Here is a 16,413-nt window from a genome sequence, read left to right as displayed (position 1 = left end):
GTAGTCTCAAATGGTTTCGTTTTATCGTTGAGTAAAGCATCAGTCGCTTCACCAGCATTGGTGCAAGCAAGCTTGAAGATACTCATTGTCGAAACCAATACAGAGCTTGCCTGTGTTGTACCAATGCTGCTGATGGGATGTGCAAATAATACTTTTATATTTTTTTACGTGGAGGCGCATATATGGGAAGGGGTCATAGCTGCTTATTTATGTAGTTACCTATAGTATTCTCCACAATCGTGCTCATTATACGTTTGTGTTAACTGTACATTGCAACCTTCTTCCTAATATTCCGAAGGGACTTTTCAGATTTCTCTTTAATTGTATAATTATGTAATAATAGGGGTTTTCCCCTTTTTTCTGGCAACAAAACTGAAACCTTTTTAACAAGGATTCACGTTACTGCATTAACCACAATAATTACAGTCAAAATGCAAACAAAAAACATACTATGATAATATATGCATTGTCCTTGAAACTGAAAACATATCTCTTTTTTTCCCCAGAAAACTCAGAAGACTTTAGTATCAGTGAAATGCGATCAGTTTCTGAAATTCGTATCCTTTTTGAGATTGCCTCTTTAAAACAAAAAAAATAATCGATCATATCAAGTGAGGGCCCTTGCCTGTAAGATTGGTATTTCACTCACCAGAATTGAGCTTCAACCGGACTAGACTTTGCTTTTTGTTGTTGCATCAACGCTGCTGAAATTATTCACTCCGAGAAAGACGTGTGGCCGCTCGGATGTGTAATACATCGCCTTATTTTTTTTATATTATGTGCAGGGACAGATATGTGACAGAGGAGTATTGCATGGTTGAAATTTTTGTGCTATTTTTACTATGTTCATTTGTGAACATTCAACAAAATGTATATGAAATTAATGAGTGGACTTCCTTCAGCTGTGTTGCTCTTGAAACGAAGTAAGAACCAACCAGGTAGGTTTCAGCGGTAGAGGGATCAGCTCACAATCTTGACTCAGCCCATTTTCCCTCTGGGGTTAATATAAAATTATTACCACTTTGTTGGGGAAGTCAACTGGTTGTCCTATAAGAATGTGGAATTTCCACCACTGGTTCAGGGCTGTAAACAGGAGTTTAGCACCGCCTCAGTGCTCATTTGAGCAGGAAATCACCGACTTTTTTGTTTACCTTGTTTACCTTAGAAGTGTCTTAGTCTGTCTTCTGGGTTCTTTCGGTAAAATCACCCACGTAAAAGGGAAATAATAAAATAAAACAATAATATTAAATTCTCACGACGTTTCGGCCACAACACAAGTAACCTTCCTCTGTCTTAGTCTGGTGCTCTATCATTGTGTCATCTATATATTCAGAGTGGTCCAGATGTTTTGTGACCCCCCCCCCATTTAATTCACAAAATCTTCATATTTTTAAAGTAAAGTTTCTTCAAAACAGAAATGAATACACAAAGGGGGAAAATGTTACGAGTCAATTAATTGGAGGTCACAAAACATCTGGAGCACCCTTCAGAATATAAATAAGAAACAATAACGTCAATGAAACCACAATAATTAAAATACTTGCTGGATTGTGTGACATTGTGTGTTTTTATGAGCAAAAATGTAGTTATGCTTTCTGAAAAAGGTGTTGAGACTCAGTGAGACTCTCATTGATAAATAAGCGTAACAACGACAATAACCCCAAACAATGCGAATGTACAATTTCCTCATAATAAATGTTAGCACATGTTTGTCTTTGAATAAAGTAACAAAAGTCTCCTTTTTCAGTTATTCTCCATGGGAATTCATAATCCTAAACATATGTTATCCTAAACTTACCTTCAGCGTTGCCTTACAGACATATTTTCAAGGAGTTTCCTTTTTTTAACTCAGTTCAGTCTCGCGTCATGGATGACGTAAGTATATGGCATTTCACACTTAAACAAACGTGTAACTTACGGTTTGATTTCTATGCAGTGATACCAGTTTTGTTTTGCTCGGTACTATACATCTTCATTACTGATGGTAACTATGTCTGTGGAATGTACCAAGAGGGTTGATATTAATAGTCATTACTAAGTGAAACAATCATAAGGTTACAACGTTTAAGATTTCTAGAGGTAATCATACAGGCATATTTAACACGTAGGCTTTCGCGACCAATATTATTCACCATTCTGGCGAATTGCCCGATGATGCTGGATGTAATTTCCAGCGAAACGTCGTACTCAAACTGTAAATGTTGTGGATTCACTCTTCAACACACCGGTGGGCTATAGTAGTGAACTATTTGTCTTTTGTCAACGTGACACTTTTTTGCTGATTGGCCGTGTCAGGTGGTGGAGGGTTACGACACATTTATAAATAATGCGATCTAACCCAAAAACCTTTATTATGAATACATGCATATCATGCAAGCATATGCATGCTACGATGAGGTGACTGAACAGCAGAGTGAGCGGCTCACAATCTGAAATGTGTGATTTCAAATCTAGGTTGGGGGTTAACTCACCCCATCATCCTATCAGGGTTGATATAATTGGTACCACTTTGTGGATGAGTCAGCAGTGATTACCCAATGGAGAGACAGACTCATCCCCAACTTAACACTGCCTCAATGCTTAATTGTGACTAACTCTGCCGAATTGATAACACTTGCACAACTTCCAAGAGGCAATGACAGTACCTCATATGAATGCTGGAGATGACTTTACACGATGTTTAACAAACTTTGTCTTACATTTTTTTAAAATTAAGATTCTGTACACAAACAGACCTGTAGTGGTTTGTGCTCCGACTGGTTCTGGGAAGACTGTTATTTTTGAGCTGGCCATAATTCGACTCTTAATGGAATGCCAAGGGCCCTCCTACAATGCAAAAGTTATTTATAGTAAGTACGTCTCTTAATTGTTGCATTATACATTGTTGCAATTGCCCACACGGTATTGTATTCGTACAACAGCAAGCACGCTTGATGTAGACCTGTGTGAGCATGAATGTGACGCGCACCCCCTAGTGGCCCCCATCAAGGCACTGTGTCGGGAGAAATTCGAAGACTGGCAGAACAAGTTTGGAGCACTCGGCATTCAGTGCAAAGAGCTTACAGGAGACACGGACGTCGATGACTATTTTGAGACACAAGATGCCCAAATAATATTGACAACACCGGTAAGTGTTGAAAAAATAAATAAGGTGACAATACGCCTCCTTCACGTAGCTGTCCTTCCACATTAAAATTAAGGGTATATTTTTTAGACATCCCATCAGCCACCACACGACCTTCTGGGATCATAATAATTTCAGCAGTATTGGTTCAACACAAGCAATACTCTGGACTGGTTTTGCTTATCATTGTCTCATCAGCAGAGTCAGGCTTTCTTAAGCGTATTTTTCTGAATTGCTCGATGTGTATAGGTGAGGACCCGCTCTGTTAGATATGGGTCCTAGTTTGATGCTAACCTACATAATACGGAACACAACGTAATGTCTCACCTGTGCTCAGGTTTCTCATTGGCTCCCTGTTCACACCCGCATTGAGTTTAACGTTCTCCTACTCGTGTTCGAGGCCTTTAATGGGCTTGCTGCACCTCACATCCAGGAAATTATTCAACCGTACGCTCCGCAAAGTTGATTCAGCCGTACACTCCACCGGGATCTCTCATATCCACCGATAATTCCATACTCGGGTGTGGCACGCTCCCAGAGTATGAACCTGGGGTGACGGGGATCTCTTGTTTGTACATTGTAATGTTTGTATCTCTACTGGGCTCACTGACCTAATTTGTTTGCAGGAAAAATGGGATAGCACAACAAGACAGTGGCACGACAGGTCTCTCGTGCAGGTCGTGAGGCTGTTTCTGATTGATGAGGTAGAGTACATAACTGTATTGTTCTTGGTTTTCCTCGGCATACTTTTGTAAATACAGCGTAAATTGCTTCGATTGACGTCGTTTGGATATTCGTTGTCGCACCTTTCAGGAACGCATCCGCCACGACGTAAACCGGGTTATTCCTTTTTGATTTAAAGCTTTCGTGACTGCAGTAATTCATATTCTTAGCTCTTTCGGTAAAAGTCACCACGTTGAAGGGAAACAATAAAATAATAAAATATATATGGTCGACCATGGTCGAAACGTCGTGAGAATTTTTATTGTTTTATATATATTTTATTATTTTATTGTTTCCCTTCAACGTGAGTTTACCGAAAGAGCTAAGAATACGGGTTATTCCTGCGCACAGTATTGAATTTATAGGAAGCGGCCACAGTGGTGTGATGGTTAGCGCGCTCTGGATTTGCAATCCAATAAAGTGACATAGTTATACAGGGACTCCTTGACTTATGAGATAGACGTGTGCCTGGAAAGGTGCGCGTATCTCAAAATCGCGTATGTTCAATAGCAATTTTCCCAGAAGAAATAATGGTACAGGAGGTGGTTCGGGGATTTCACTCGCACTTGCGGACGTAATCGCTTTTATTATCCTAGCCTATATCAATACAATACATGTACCCACAATATAATACTTTACATTAAAAAGAAAATCACGTAAACTCTCATTTACTTCCTATAAAATAAAGAAATACGGTATTGCTTGTTAAGACGCCGGAGTTGCGGAGGGGATGGATGGAGGCGAGGAGGGAGACAGACTTAGAGTTAATGAATGCTGTACAAGTATAGCACACGAGTTATCGTACCGCACTGGCTGCTGGCAACGCCGTTGGGTCGCGGTGCCAGGCTAGGGTAGCGCATCTCGAGTTGCGGATGACGATATTCCGAAAATTGCCTAGCGTATGTCAATATAAAGTCTAAATACAACGCGCGCGTTATTCCAAAATGACGTACCACAAAAGCAGGTAAACCGAGGATTGCATGCATACGGTTACAGTACCTAATTTGAATATTTGGTCATCGAATTGAGGTGGGAGTACCATGTGTTAATTTTTCGATCATAAAGTTGGACCCATTCAAACAACTTATAAAGAAGTTGTTGGCATTTGTGCCCAGGTGTCTGAGATGTTGGGAATTTCATGGCAAGACAGAACACTGTAAGCAATGCAGAAGTCTGGAAGAGTACACGACAGCTCAGTACTTCAGGGTGGTTCATGCGTGCAGGATGGGGAAGGGCCGATTGCTGATACAGGCATTGTAATGGTCTCCACGAGTTTGGACAACTCAAGGAAAAGACCGCTGAGGCAAGATCGTGGGATACTTCGATTAAAAAAAATCATGGAAGTTGCGTCGTGTTATGCTGTGGGTCACGGTGTAGGTACACACAGTAGGGGATGAGTCACGTGGTGCCACCTTGGAGGCTGTGGTCAGCAGAATGAAGACGCTTTATAACCTTGTCCCTCCAACCTCCACAAAGGATGCGCTTCAACCGCTGCATACCTGTGCGGGAGTACGGATCATCACCCTGTCAGCCACCATTCCCAATATAGAAGATGTGAGTTGGCATACTTATTAAACATTGTTTAAACATATACTGTATCGCTACAATCTTGATTTGAAGCTTTCGTGACTGCAGAAATCCATACACTTGGGTTCTTTCGGTGAAATCACGTATATATAATTTGTATTTATTTTATACCTACGTGACTTGAGCGAAATAACCAAAGAGTATATATTGCTATAACATTGATTAATAGCCAGGTGGCTCAGTGGTAGAGCGAGCGGCTCGCAATCAGAAGGCTGCGAGTTAAAGTCCTCGTTGGGGGTGCTAACTCGTTCCATGGTCATTCGGGGGTCATTAAAATCAGTATCACTTTGTGGGGGAGTCAATATTGGTTCTACGGATAGATTCTCCCCCGTTATAAGAATGTAGAATGTCCACCGCTGGCTCAGGGCTGTAAACAGGATATGAGCACCGCCTCAATGCTCATTTGAGTATAAAAATAACCTTCATGTCTACTATAAACTAGTTGCATTTAATTTGTAACATCCACTGTTAAAAGGAATTTGTGTCATCTTAATCAAGTTGCACGTGGGCAAATGCCCAGACATTCTTTTTGACTTATATACATAAAATATGGAGAGGTATGAATACCTCTCAATGCATTTAAATTAATATTTGTATATCCTCTACAAATATTGCTGAGGCATCCACCTTTCTCTTTCTAGGTTGCCGAGTGGTTGTCTGATATGGATGGAACGGCAATCTTCGTAAAATTGGATGAAAAGCATCGGCCTGTGAAACTCCGCAAAATCGTGTTGGGATTTCCTTTCTATCGTCTACAGACTGCCTTTAAATTTGACTTGATACTCAACTACAAGCTCGCAAAAATTATACAAACATATTCTGAGCAAAAGCCAACGCTCATTGTGAGTACATGTCCTATTTGTTGTTCCAAGTCAAAATGGCATGATTAGTTTAATTGCATATTTTTTTAAATTTAAATATTTTGCATGCATAGCCCTTAAATATGGAATATGTCAAGGTGTATATGGCCTCCATTGACACATACATAGCAAACAGGAAATGCCATGTGGACAAAAATCTCATGTGTAGCCTTAACAGACTTTTGGGGGAAGTGCTGGTGGAAGTGCTGGTAAGCGAGCACTTATGAAGACCATCATGAGCACACGAGGGGGTGGGTGGGCAGCACCACGCCGGACCGCCTTTGTTTCCCCAATGCTGATGTTTCAGTATCACAGCAGGTACTCATTTGAGGCTGAGTAGACCTAAGGAAGCCCCAGAATTGGTTGAAATATTCACCGTCGCTTTTGATCATGAGCGGGAATCGAACTCGGGTAACAGGGTTTGTAGCACGGTTCACTAACCACCACTCCCCACTTGCATATCTATAACCATGCATATACAATCACACAACGGCAATATCCCCTGTTTAGTCTTTACAAGACTCAGTTTCAGTTTTCTCAGTTTCATTCATTTGGTGTAGAGCCCTGTGAGCCATCCGGCTCTTGAATCGGGTGCAACCGCAACAAACAAAAACATGAACAAGAAAAACATGATTATTCTTAGCTCTTTCGGTAAAGTCACGTTGAAGGGAAACAATAAAATAATAAAATATATAAAAAACAATAAAAAATTCTCACGACGTTTCGACCATAACATAAACGGTCGTCATCAGGTGTGAAAAGCAACGGCAAGAAACATTTGAAAGAAGTGTCGGTTCGCATTAATTAATTTATTTTTGAACGGTGTTTTTATTTATAAAAAAACGTCAGCGCCACGTGCAGCGATTTGGCAGTTTATTTAGAAGGACGAGTCCATCTATGTTCTGAAAAGAGGAGGGGGGAGACGAAAAATTAATGTATGCTGTCTGAAAGCCACCGTAAGCGTGAACAATCAATTAAGACCTGAAATGGTTTATAAAATCCTTCCAATGATTACTAAGCCAGAATTGTGTGCTCCATTTAGAAAGTGTTTCTTTCGTGGACGGTTTGGTAACGCTGGCGCGCAAGCCGTTTAGAAGAGGTGGGTGGCTCTGAAGAGAGCCTTTGGGTTGGTTGAGTGCGCGAGAGATGAAGCCGTAGAGAGTGCGGCCCTGGCGCTTGAGGGCGTAGACCACGTCCGTGGCGGTGACGGCCTCGCGCTGTCTGGGCAAGAAGCATTTAGCGAACACCTGTAGAGGCCATACACATATACGTTTGCGCACACAAAACGTTATAAAAGTATGCATTTATACAATGAATATCACACCTAGTCAAGCGCACATATATAAATATTAAAATGGTTTAGGCCTTAGATATTTCACGTGTATTCCTTTGGAAGCAGGCATACTTTTTAATAGCGTGCATTGAAGGCACCTTGTGGTTATTCTTTTACAGTTCTGTGCGACGAGAAGAAGTGTTCAGCTGGCTGCAGCCACACTGGCTAAAGATGCTAAATTCATGATTGATTTCCAGCACAGGCAGAGGTAGGCGTGGGAATTGGGCTCTACACATATTCGTGTTTCGCAAATGTTCTGTGATTAAGATATTGGTGTAAAAGTAACGGTCAAGGTGCTGTCCTCAAGTTCCTTGTTCGAGCCACTGCTGGTGTTAACCTCCGCTTGAGAGAAAAAAATATGTTGAATGACTCCAATATCCACGATGATGTTGGTCGCGAAAGCCTACGTGTTAAACTGACTTCATAATTTATTTTGCAATATGAAATACGTACCGAGGCCCCTCATAAGTTTAATCTGGGCCTGATCATAATGCATCTAAGGCCCAGGGAACAAGGTGATCAAGGGGAGATTGACACATGTGATTGTGAAAATTCCACACTTACACTATGGCACCAAGTCCGTCCGTAGTAATATATCACTTGAGAGAGAGATGAGCGTGCAGACACATCATCATCAGCCATGATCAATCCTCTGCTGGATGAAATGCCAACTGATATTTTTTGTTCAGTGTGCTGTGAAGATTTGTGCCGTGGAATAAAAATGCTGAGAAGCACTACTCTAGAGGGATATTGGTCTACTCTTTCACATTGACCAGACGTGTTGGAAGAGGCAGGCGTACCTACACTTTACCCCACTACGCGCGACCTACCAATTTATGTATTTATACACTGCTCGGTGGACAGGGGCAGTGTGGGGGGGGGGGGGGGTTAAAAGATCGTGCTCGAAGGTGGAATTGATTACAAGTCTAGCGTGCTCACCACTACACCATATATACTGGTCATTTATTGTAATTTCAGACTGCAGAAGCATGCTTCTTGCCTAAAGGATATCAAGTTGAGAGGTAAGCTTGTAAAGCCCTCACTGTTTTTAACGATGATTTAAAATAATTGCATCAAAATATCAAATTCACATTCGCGTAATTTGTTTTATTATTGTTGTAGATTTGCTGATGAAAGGAATTGCATACCATCATGCAGGGATGGAAACGTCTGATAGAGGAAACATTGAAGATGCTTTCTTGCAAGGAGAACTGCCAGTACTGTGTACGTAAAATATGAGCATATTATTTATTCATGGAGAGATTGTAAATTGATATATGTGTCCATGCATCAGGTTTGCATGTGGCTTTGTGAAATTAGTAGGGGCTGTTATGTGTGCATATTTCAAGATTACAAACCCATACTGATATCTAACAGAGTATCCTTGCCTGTAAGCATCTGGCAGTTCACCATCAATGGTTCAAGCAAACCTGACTGGTGCTGAGACACAGAACGTTGAAACTGATCCAGAGTTCTGCTTGTGTGTTACACCAATGCTGCTGAAATTGTGGTTACTAACAACTGCCTTGTGACCAACCGCATGTCATACATTTGCTGCCAGATACATGATGACAGTATTTTGTAGAGTTCAATATTTTTATGATGACTTATTAACTTCACCGAGTTACTTACGCTATGTTTTGTGCATTGGGGCGGCAGCGCGCTTGACGCTCGTTACAGAGGTTACACAGGTTCGCATTTGGAATATGGCAATCCGTTATGGTTAATACTGCAAGTATATGAATCATAGCATACTTTGTGCCATCTGCTTAAGAGTGGACATTAATTATCCCGTGGCATGATTTGAAGAGAGTAGGCTGTTGTGTGCTGGTGTCGAGGTCCAGATTTGTAAATGTTCCCACAAAATATCCAATCAGGAAGCATATAGCAATATGGCTGTCGCCTGATGAAACTGGTTGTGATTACTGGTGAAACGTCGTACTCAGTTTGTAAATGCTGTGGCTTGGCTCTCCAACACACAACCGGTGTGCTGTACTAGTACACTACACTATACACTACATTATACACTACACTACTATACACTACACTATACACTACATTATACACTACACTACTATACACTACACTACATTATACACTACTATACACTACACTACACACTACACTACACGTTACACTAGTGCTGTACTAGTGACGAATTGGCCACGTTCTGTTTACGTGACAACCCTTACAAGTTGGCTGTGGTGGATGGTGGCGGGTTTTAACGACACATTTATATATATCTAACCCAAAAACGTATATTATGGAGCATATAGCAACATTGCCCCTACTGCGAAACTTCTGCAGAATATGTGCACACACAGCACCTTTTTTCGTGATTGCCTTGTGATAAAAGAATGGTACAAATACCGAATGTTTTTATTTGATTTGTCTGCAGTCTCTACAAGTACACTGGCTATGGGTGTAAACCTTCCTGCACACCTGGTCATCGTCAAATCTACCATGCACTACACTGGGGGAGGCATGGTGCAGGAATATGGGGAAACAGATATTCTACAGATGATTGGCAGGGCAGGAAGACCACAGGTAGATGCACATATTCTGACTATATTGGTTCATATATCCTTACTTTTCGGAACTAAATATCCGTTTTCAAAACTTAAATGCATTGTGCACAAATGTATTCTAGTTTATTGGATCCCATCTCTTGAAACCCATCATGTGGACAATATAGCATTTATTTTGAAGAGGTAAAGATTTCTTGCTTATTTGTGCATTGATGTTGGTGCCCATCTACTATATACAGCCCTAAGCCAGGGGTGGACCTCCTTAATTCCAATGGAATGGGAGAGTCTTTCCAAAGGACAACCAATGTTGACTTTTTCACAAAGTGATATTTATTTTATCGACCAAAAGAGGGATGATGGGCTGAGCCGACCTCTAACCGTGAGTTGAACTCACAACCTTCCCATTGCAAGATGGCCGCTCTACCTCTGAGCCACCTGGCTGCTGCTGTTGCTGCAGAGGTAGAGCGGCCTTCCGATTGCAAGATGGCCGCTCACAACCTTCCCATTGCAAGATGGCCGCTCTACCTCTGAGCCACCTGGCTGCTGCTGCTGCTGCAGGATGAAGTGAACTGTTGCACTATTCTTGCTCAATTATGAATGTGTCATAGCATGTTCACCATTTGTTAAAACATATACATGTGCTTTTATTTAGCAAAATAGCAAAGCGTCAATTCCAATAGGCTAACAAGCACAAGTAATAGATCATAGACGCGTGTCGCCATGCTGGAAGTGGGGAGCGGTAGTGTAGCGGTGAGCGCGCTGCGTTATAAAGCCCGAGTGACGATTATCTTAACCGGACCTGGTGCTGGCCACCCACCCCCTCGTGTGCCGTGCTTGCCTTCATAGGTGTTCGCTAACGGCACTCGCCCCAACAGCCAGTTAAGGCTCTATGGGGGATCTTTGTATGTTGTAGTAGTATATACCTGTGGTAGCAAGGGTTTGTGGATTTTATTTTTTTATTTAAAGCTTTCGTGACTGCAGTAATTCATATTCTTAGCTCTTTCGGTAAAGTCACGTTGAAGGGAGACAATATATATTGTAAAGTCACGTTGAAGGGAAACAATATATATTGTTTCCTTTCAACGTGACTTTACCGAAAGGTTTGTGGATTGTGCATATTTGTGTGTCATACCCACTAGAGATGGCAGTACAGAAAGTTGGTTATGAACCCATATGTGTGAACCTGCGTGTTTCCCCCAGGAAGTTTCGTTTCCTCCTAAACACAAAACATATCCAAATAAATCAGGCAAATATTTCAATGCAGGATCCATCTGCATTTCCTGAGACTCATTAAAGATTTTCCTGCATTTAGCTCATTATTAGTATGGCTATTTATCTATTTTTGATGTGAAGTAACATACGTGATATCGTTTACAGTTTGATGTTTCAGCCACTGCGGTGATATTGACAAGAAATGAATTGAAAGAAAAATATGAACAAATGCTAAGTGGGACCCAGAAACTAGAAAGCAGGTAGGACAATAACGGCAGTTTTGTTATTATATGTATATATTGGGCATGAACATGTACATATTTGTGAACGTTATGTATAAAGTCAGCATCGGCATACACTGCCCGCTGAAGGCCTTCTTAGCCGTAAACATCCTTCACAGTCCAGTGATACAACAATCCACGTGTTCCATTACCTTGGCTACCACTCCATCGTTAGTTTTGAGCACTGGCCATCATTCCTACTCGTGACATGTCCTGCCCAAGCTTACTTATTTTTCTTCATAGCTTTGATGCCTCTAACTTGCATGTCTGGTATGTCATCAAAAACAGACGCTGCTTCTTCTTGTTCATGCTTTCTCCCTCTCTTCCCTCCCCTCTCATTACCCCGATATCTTGGCTCCAGTGACTCCTCCGCCTTAAGTCTTTGATGCATAAAAATGCTGTGACAAAACAGAGGTTATGCTTCTCGGCTCCGTGCACTCAACTTCAGCTCATCACCCACAGTAACAGACACAACGTTGGTGGCTTCTGTGACCTTGCTCCGAAGTTTGAGACCTATTTGAAAAGTGAAAAGTGAAATTCAGAAGTGATTTTTTTCACCTTCAAAGTATTGTCAGCACGACATCATGCTTGTCAAACTATTATGCAGATAATTTGGATAATGCGTCTCTTCTCTCTTGTCGATTATTGCCATGCCACCTTGTTCGTCGGCATGCCTCCTGCAAGAGTTCTCAATAGGCTAAAATTCTAGATTTGAAGCTTTCGTGATTGCAAGGATCCATACTCTTTGGTTCTATTCGGTAAAGTCACGTAGGTAAAAAATAAAACAACAAAAATCACGACGTTTCGGCCACAACACAAGCGGCCTTCATCAGGTGAAGGGATCAGGCTGTCTCGAGGACAGCGCTGAAGTGGAACACAGCCACGCTTAAAGGTCGCGGTCTGAGCGTGGCTGTGTTTCACTCCAGCGCTGTCCTCGAGACAGCCTGATCCCTTCACCTGATGAAGGACGCTTGTGTTGTGGCCGAAACGTCGTGATTTTTTTGTTGTTTTATTTTTTACCTACGTGACTTTTACCGAATAGAACCAAAGAGTATAATCGGCTGAAATGTTTCCACAACGCAGCTTGCCTGACTCCTGCCTCTAACCGCTTCATCCGAATATATCACACATGTTCTGGAATCTCTACTTTGGCTCTTGGTGAATCTCAGAGTCGACTCTGAGATCGTGTTACTGGCCTATAAAGCACCCACCTACCTTTGGGACTTTTTGAATCCCAGTATTCTATCTCACAATCTACATTTCATGGATTCCAGTCCTCTCTGCATCCCAAAGATGAGACAGCACTCCAAGGGCGATTGGGCCTTCTGCTGTATGGTTCCCCATCTGTGGAATGCCCCCCCCCCCCCCAGCCATATTTGTGATTTTGGGCATTGTCGATGTTATTAAGTCACGATTGAAAACTGACGCCCATACTATTTCTTTGGAACACTAGACCAATTACTTAGTGCAAAGTATTAAATGTTGACATTTTCACATGTAACAGCACTTTGGTTCTTTTGAGGAGAAGTACCACATCAAAATAAACATTTATTTTGTATTATACTGTCTTGTTCAGGATCTTCACATTTTCACGCTGTAATGAAAACTTTCTCAATTGATTTCAAGATACGTTCAGAATGATGTGTTTTTTTTCCCACATTTTGTGAATTTCCATCAATCAGCTTCCCCTCTGCAACTTCCATGTTCCCATTGCTATAAAGTAGCTACCGTGAATTTGTAAACACCTTCGGTCTCCTGCAGTTTGCACATGAATTTAACAGAGCACCTCAATGCGGAGATTGTACTGCACACGATCACAGATGTCAACGTGGCATTGGATTGGATCCGATCCACATTCCTGTACATTCGGGCACTCAAAAACCCAAAGTATTACAGTAAGAAATGCATTTACAATTCAAAATTAAAACATACAATATTCGCGTGATTATACTATCGCAATGTGTGCGATAGTATAATCACCAGGTTCCAATTATGTATATAAAAAGAATAACAATAAACATGAGTAGGTGTATTGGAAAAGGTTGAGTTACCTATTCGTGCATTTATTTCAGAAAATTATCAAGAACATACATGTGTTCTTGAGTAGTATAGGTATTTTGGAAGGATGTATATACATGTGTATCCTATTAATTTTCAAAATGTATTTGAGTGAACGACACTTATTCGAATGAAACACAAAATAACGTGATGTATATTATGCAGGTTTGTGTAGAGCGAAGACCAATATAAAACAGAGAGGGCCCTTGCCTGTAAACACCTGGCAGTTCGTTTAACACGTAGGCTTTCGGGACCAATATAATCCATAATAGTTTTTTTAATACTGTATATAAATGTGTCGATAAACCCACCACCACCCTGATGAAGCTAGCTGTAATTACTGGCGAAAAGTCGTACTCAGTTTGTAAATGTTGTGGCTCTGCAACACATCGGTGTGCTGTACTAGTACACTACACTATACACTACATTATACACTACACTATACACTACACTATACACTACACTATACACTACTATACACTACACTATACACTACACACTAGTGCTGTACTAGTGATGAATTGGCACGTTCTGTTTACGTGGCAACCCTTATTAGTTGGCTGTATCGGGTGGTGGCGGGTTTTAACGACACACATTTCTATATTTACGCGATCTCACCCAAAAAAACTATATTATGGATCTGGCAGTTCACCTGCATTGGCTCACACAATCCTGACTTGACACTGAATTGCAAAACCGGTCCACAGTTTTGCTTGTGTTGAACCAATGCACTAAAACATTGTGTGAAACCATCTTTGGGTATTTTGAGCCATTATGCCTTTGCATAGATCAGCTATTGTAATATAAAACAGTAATTTTAGCTGTAATTACATTTCACGTTTGGGGCTTTCAAAAATATTATGAGCTGACTGGAGGAAATAACACGTTTGAATGTTCTTAAGTACAAAGGACACAATTACGGTATGTTTGTAAGGAGTGAATGTTAAACATTCTGACAATTTAGAGTTCGTTCATTGACATCAAATGTTTACATAGTTTTGACTTTGACTATGACAAGATATTCAACTGTTAAAGCCATTTTAAGTACATCTCAAGCAATGCATAAAAAGGCAGCATACTGAAAAATAAATGTACTCTGTAGGAATCACTGATACAGAATTTGACGCTGGTCTGAACAAAGAGGACATTGAGAAGCAACTTCTGCAAGGTATAGTGATATTAACATAATCGAACATCAAACTGTAATTTTACTGGAATAATAGACAATTTGAAACTGAGAGAAATACAACTGCTTGCTTGTGTTTTTCGTACGTTACTGTCTTCAGCCACCACGCGACAGGTCAAGACACTTCTGTCTTTGATTCTTCCCCTGGTACTGATGCTTTACAGTCCTTGTGAATTCCCTCCCACGGTCTCACTTCTCAAGCTCTTACAACCTTGCTCAATTCAAGAAACCTGTCTACTTGTTAGAAGATGAAACACTGAGAATAAAACCCATATATGCAGCCTCTGAAAGAGCCAGTTGGTCAATTCAAGTTGTTCCTTGTGTTTCCACTACAAGCAGCATGATTTTCAATGATTTAAAATTGAGACAAATTGAACGTTGATTTGAAGCTTTCGTGACTGCAGGAATCCAGACTCAGTAGACAAAATAAAATAAAACAAAACATCATAAATATCACGACGTTTCGATCGCAACACAACAAGCGGTCGTCCTCGGGCGGAAAAAATAATAATTCAGCAGTGTGAACAGCTGAACCAGCGAGAGAGCTTTCGTGACTCAGGAAGGCTACTTGTGTTGTGGCCGAAACGTCGCGAGAATTTTATTGTATTATGTTTTATTTTTGTTATTGTATTTCCATTCTACGTGGTGACTTTGCCGAAAGAACCAAGCAGATGAGCTCTCTCGCAGCTCTCTCGCTGGTTCAGCTGTTTCACTGATGGAGGATTTTTTTCCGCCTGAGGGCGACCGCTTGTTGTGTTGCGATCGAAACTTCGTGATTTATTATTTGTCAGTTTAATTAAATTTTTCTACCTACGTGACTTCACCGAAAGAACCAATGAGTATGAGACGCATTGATTTTTCTTTAATTGTATTTATTTAACGATCGTTATGTCAAAATAATTAAGCTGACAATATGCCTTCTTCCCATATATGTCTCTCCGCATAAAAAGTAGAATCATTGTTTTTAACATATCCAATCAGCCACACGGCCTTCTGGGATTGAATATTTTCAGCAGCAACAAACAATCTGGACCGGTTTCGACATTCAATGTATAAGCAGTCAGGCTTGTTTGAAGCAATACTTGTGACCTGCCAGACATGAATAGGCAATTATCTACTCTGTTAGCTATGAATGTTTCAAGCAGATTTTAGATTTTAGTGGAGAGACAAATATGGGAAGGCATAATACCTGCTTAGTTAATTTGTTGTCTTGTCCACAACGACGTTAATGTTTCGTTTACATTATTTATTTCAGAACTATGCTTAGAGAGTTTGAACTCGCTGGCAGCTTACAAGCTAATTTGTATGCAGAATGGGGATATTAAGCCAACAGGTAAATAATCCTTCTGCTGAAACAGCATATCATGACGTGTTTGTTCGCTTTATTTGTGACGAAAAAACACGTCATTTCACATTTTCATGTTGTGTATAGCGTCCAGTCGTCAATGCAAATCGGCATCTCAGAACGTGCTGTAGAATTTGTCACGTGCACAGGTTCCTAACGGAGGCACGGGGGGGGGG

The 16,413-nt window shown here is 40.9% G+C and overlaps 1 protein-coding gene across 1 annotated transcript in view; it reads left to right on the top strand.

Moving 5' to 3' along the window:
- Positions 1-16,413, top strand: part of LOC142920795 (putative ATP-dependent DNA helicase HFM1) — a 46,574-nt gene that overhangs the window by 8,319 nt on the left and 21,842 nt on the right. Inside the window, exons 4-18 of the mRNA XM_076062879.1 lie at positions 507-557; positions 1,805-1,875; positions 2,717-2,849; positions 2,976-3,127; positions 3,751-3,828; positions 5,225-5,401; positions 6,076-6,276; positions 7,747-7,835; positions 8,606-8,649; positions 8,750-8,851; positions 10,026-10,174; positions 11,533-11,627; positions 13,410-13,543; positions 14,809-14,874; positions 16,148-16,225. Of these exons, the coding sequence (XP_075918994.1) occupies positions 507-557; positions 1,805-1,875; positions 2,717-2,849; positions 2,976-3,127; positions 3,751-3,828; positions 5,225-5,401; positions 6,076-6,276; positions 7,747-7,835; positions 8,606-8,649; positions 8,750-8,851; positions 10,026-10,174; positions 11,533-11,627; positions 13,410-13,543; positions 14,809-14,874; positions 16,148-16,225 (1,620 nt within the window). The remainder of the gene's footprint in view (positions 1-506; positions 558-1,804; positions 1,876-2,716; positions 2,850-2,975; positions 3,128-3,750; positions 3,829-5,224; positions 5,402-6,075; positions 6,277-7,746; positions 7,836-8,605; positions 8,650-8,749; positions 8,852-10,025; positions 10,175-11,532; positions 11,628-13,409; positions 13,544-14,808; positions 14,875-16,147; positions 16,226-16,413) is intronic.

The sequence above is a fragment of the Petromyzon marinus genome, unplaced genomic scaffold (genome assembly GCF_048934315.1).
Source record: "Petromyzon marinus isolate PM22_M1 ecotype Great Lakes invasive population unplaced genomic scaffold, UKy_Petmar_22M1.pri1.0 PM_G_Scaffold_76, whole genome shotgun sequence".
NCBI lineage: Eukaryota > Metazoa > Chordata > Hyperoartia > Petromyzontiformes > Petromyzontidae > Petromyzon > Petromyzon marinus.
The sequence above is the reverse complement of the archived record's forward strand: the minus strand, read 5'-3'. Positions and strand labels throughout refer to the sequence as shown.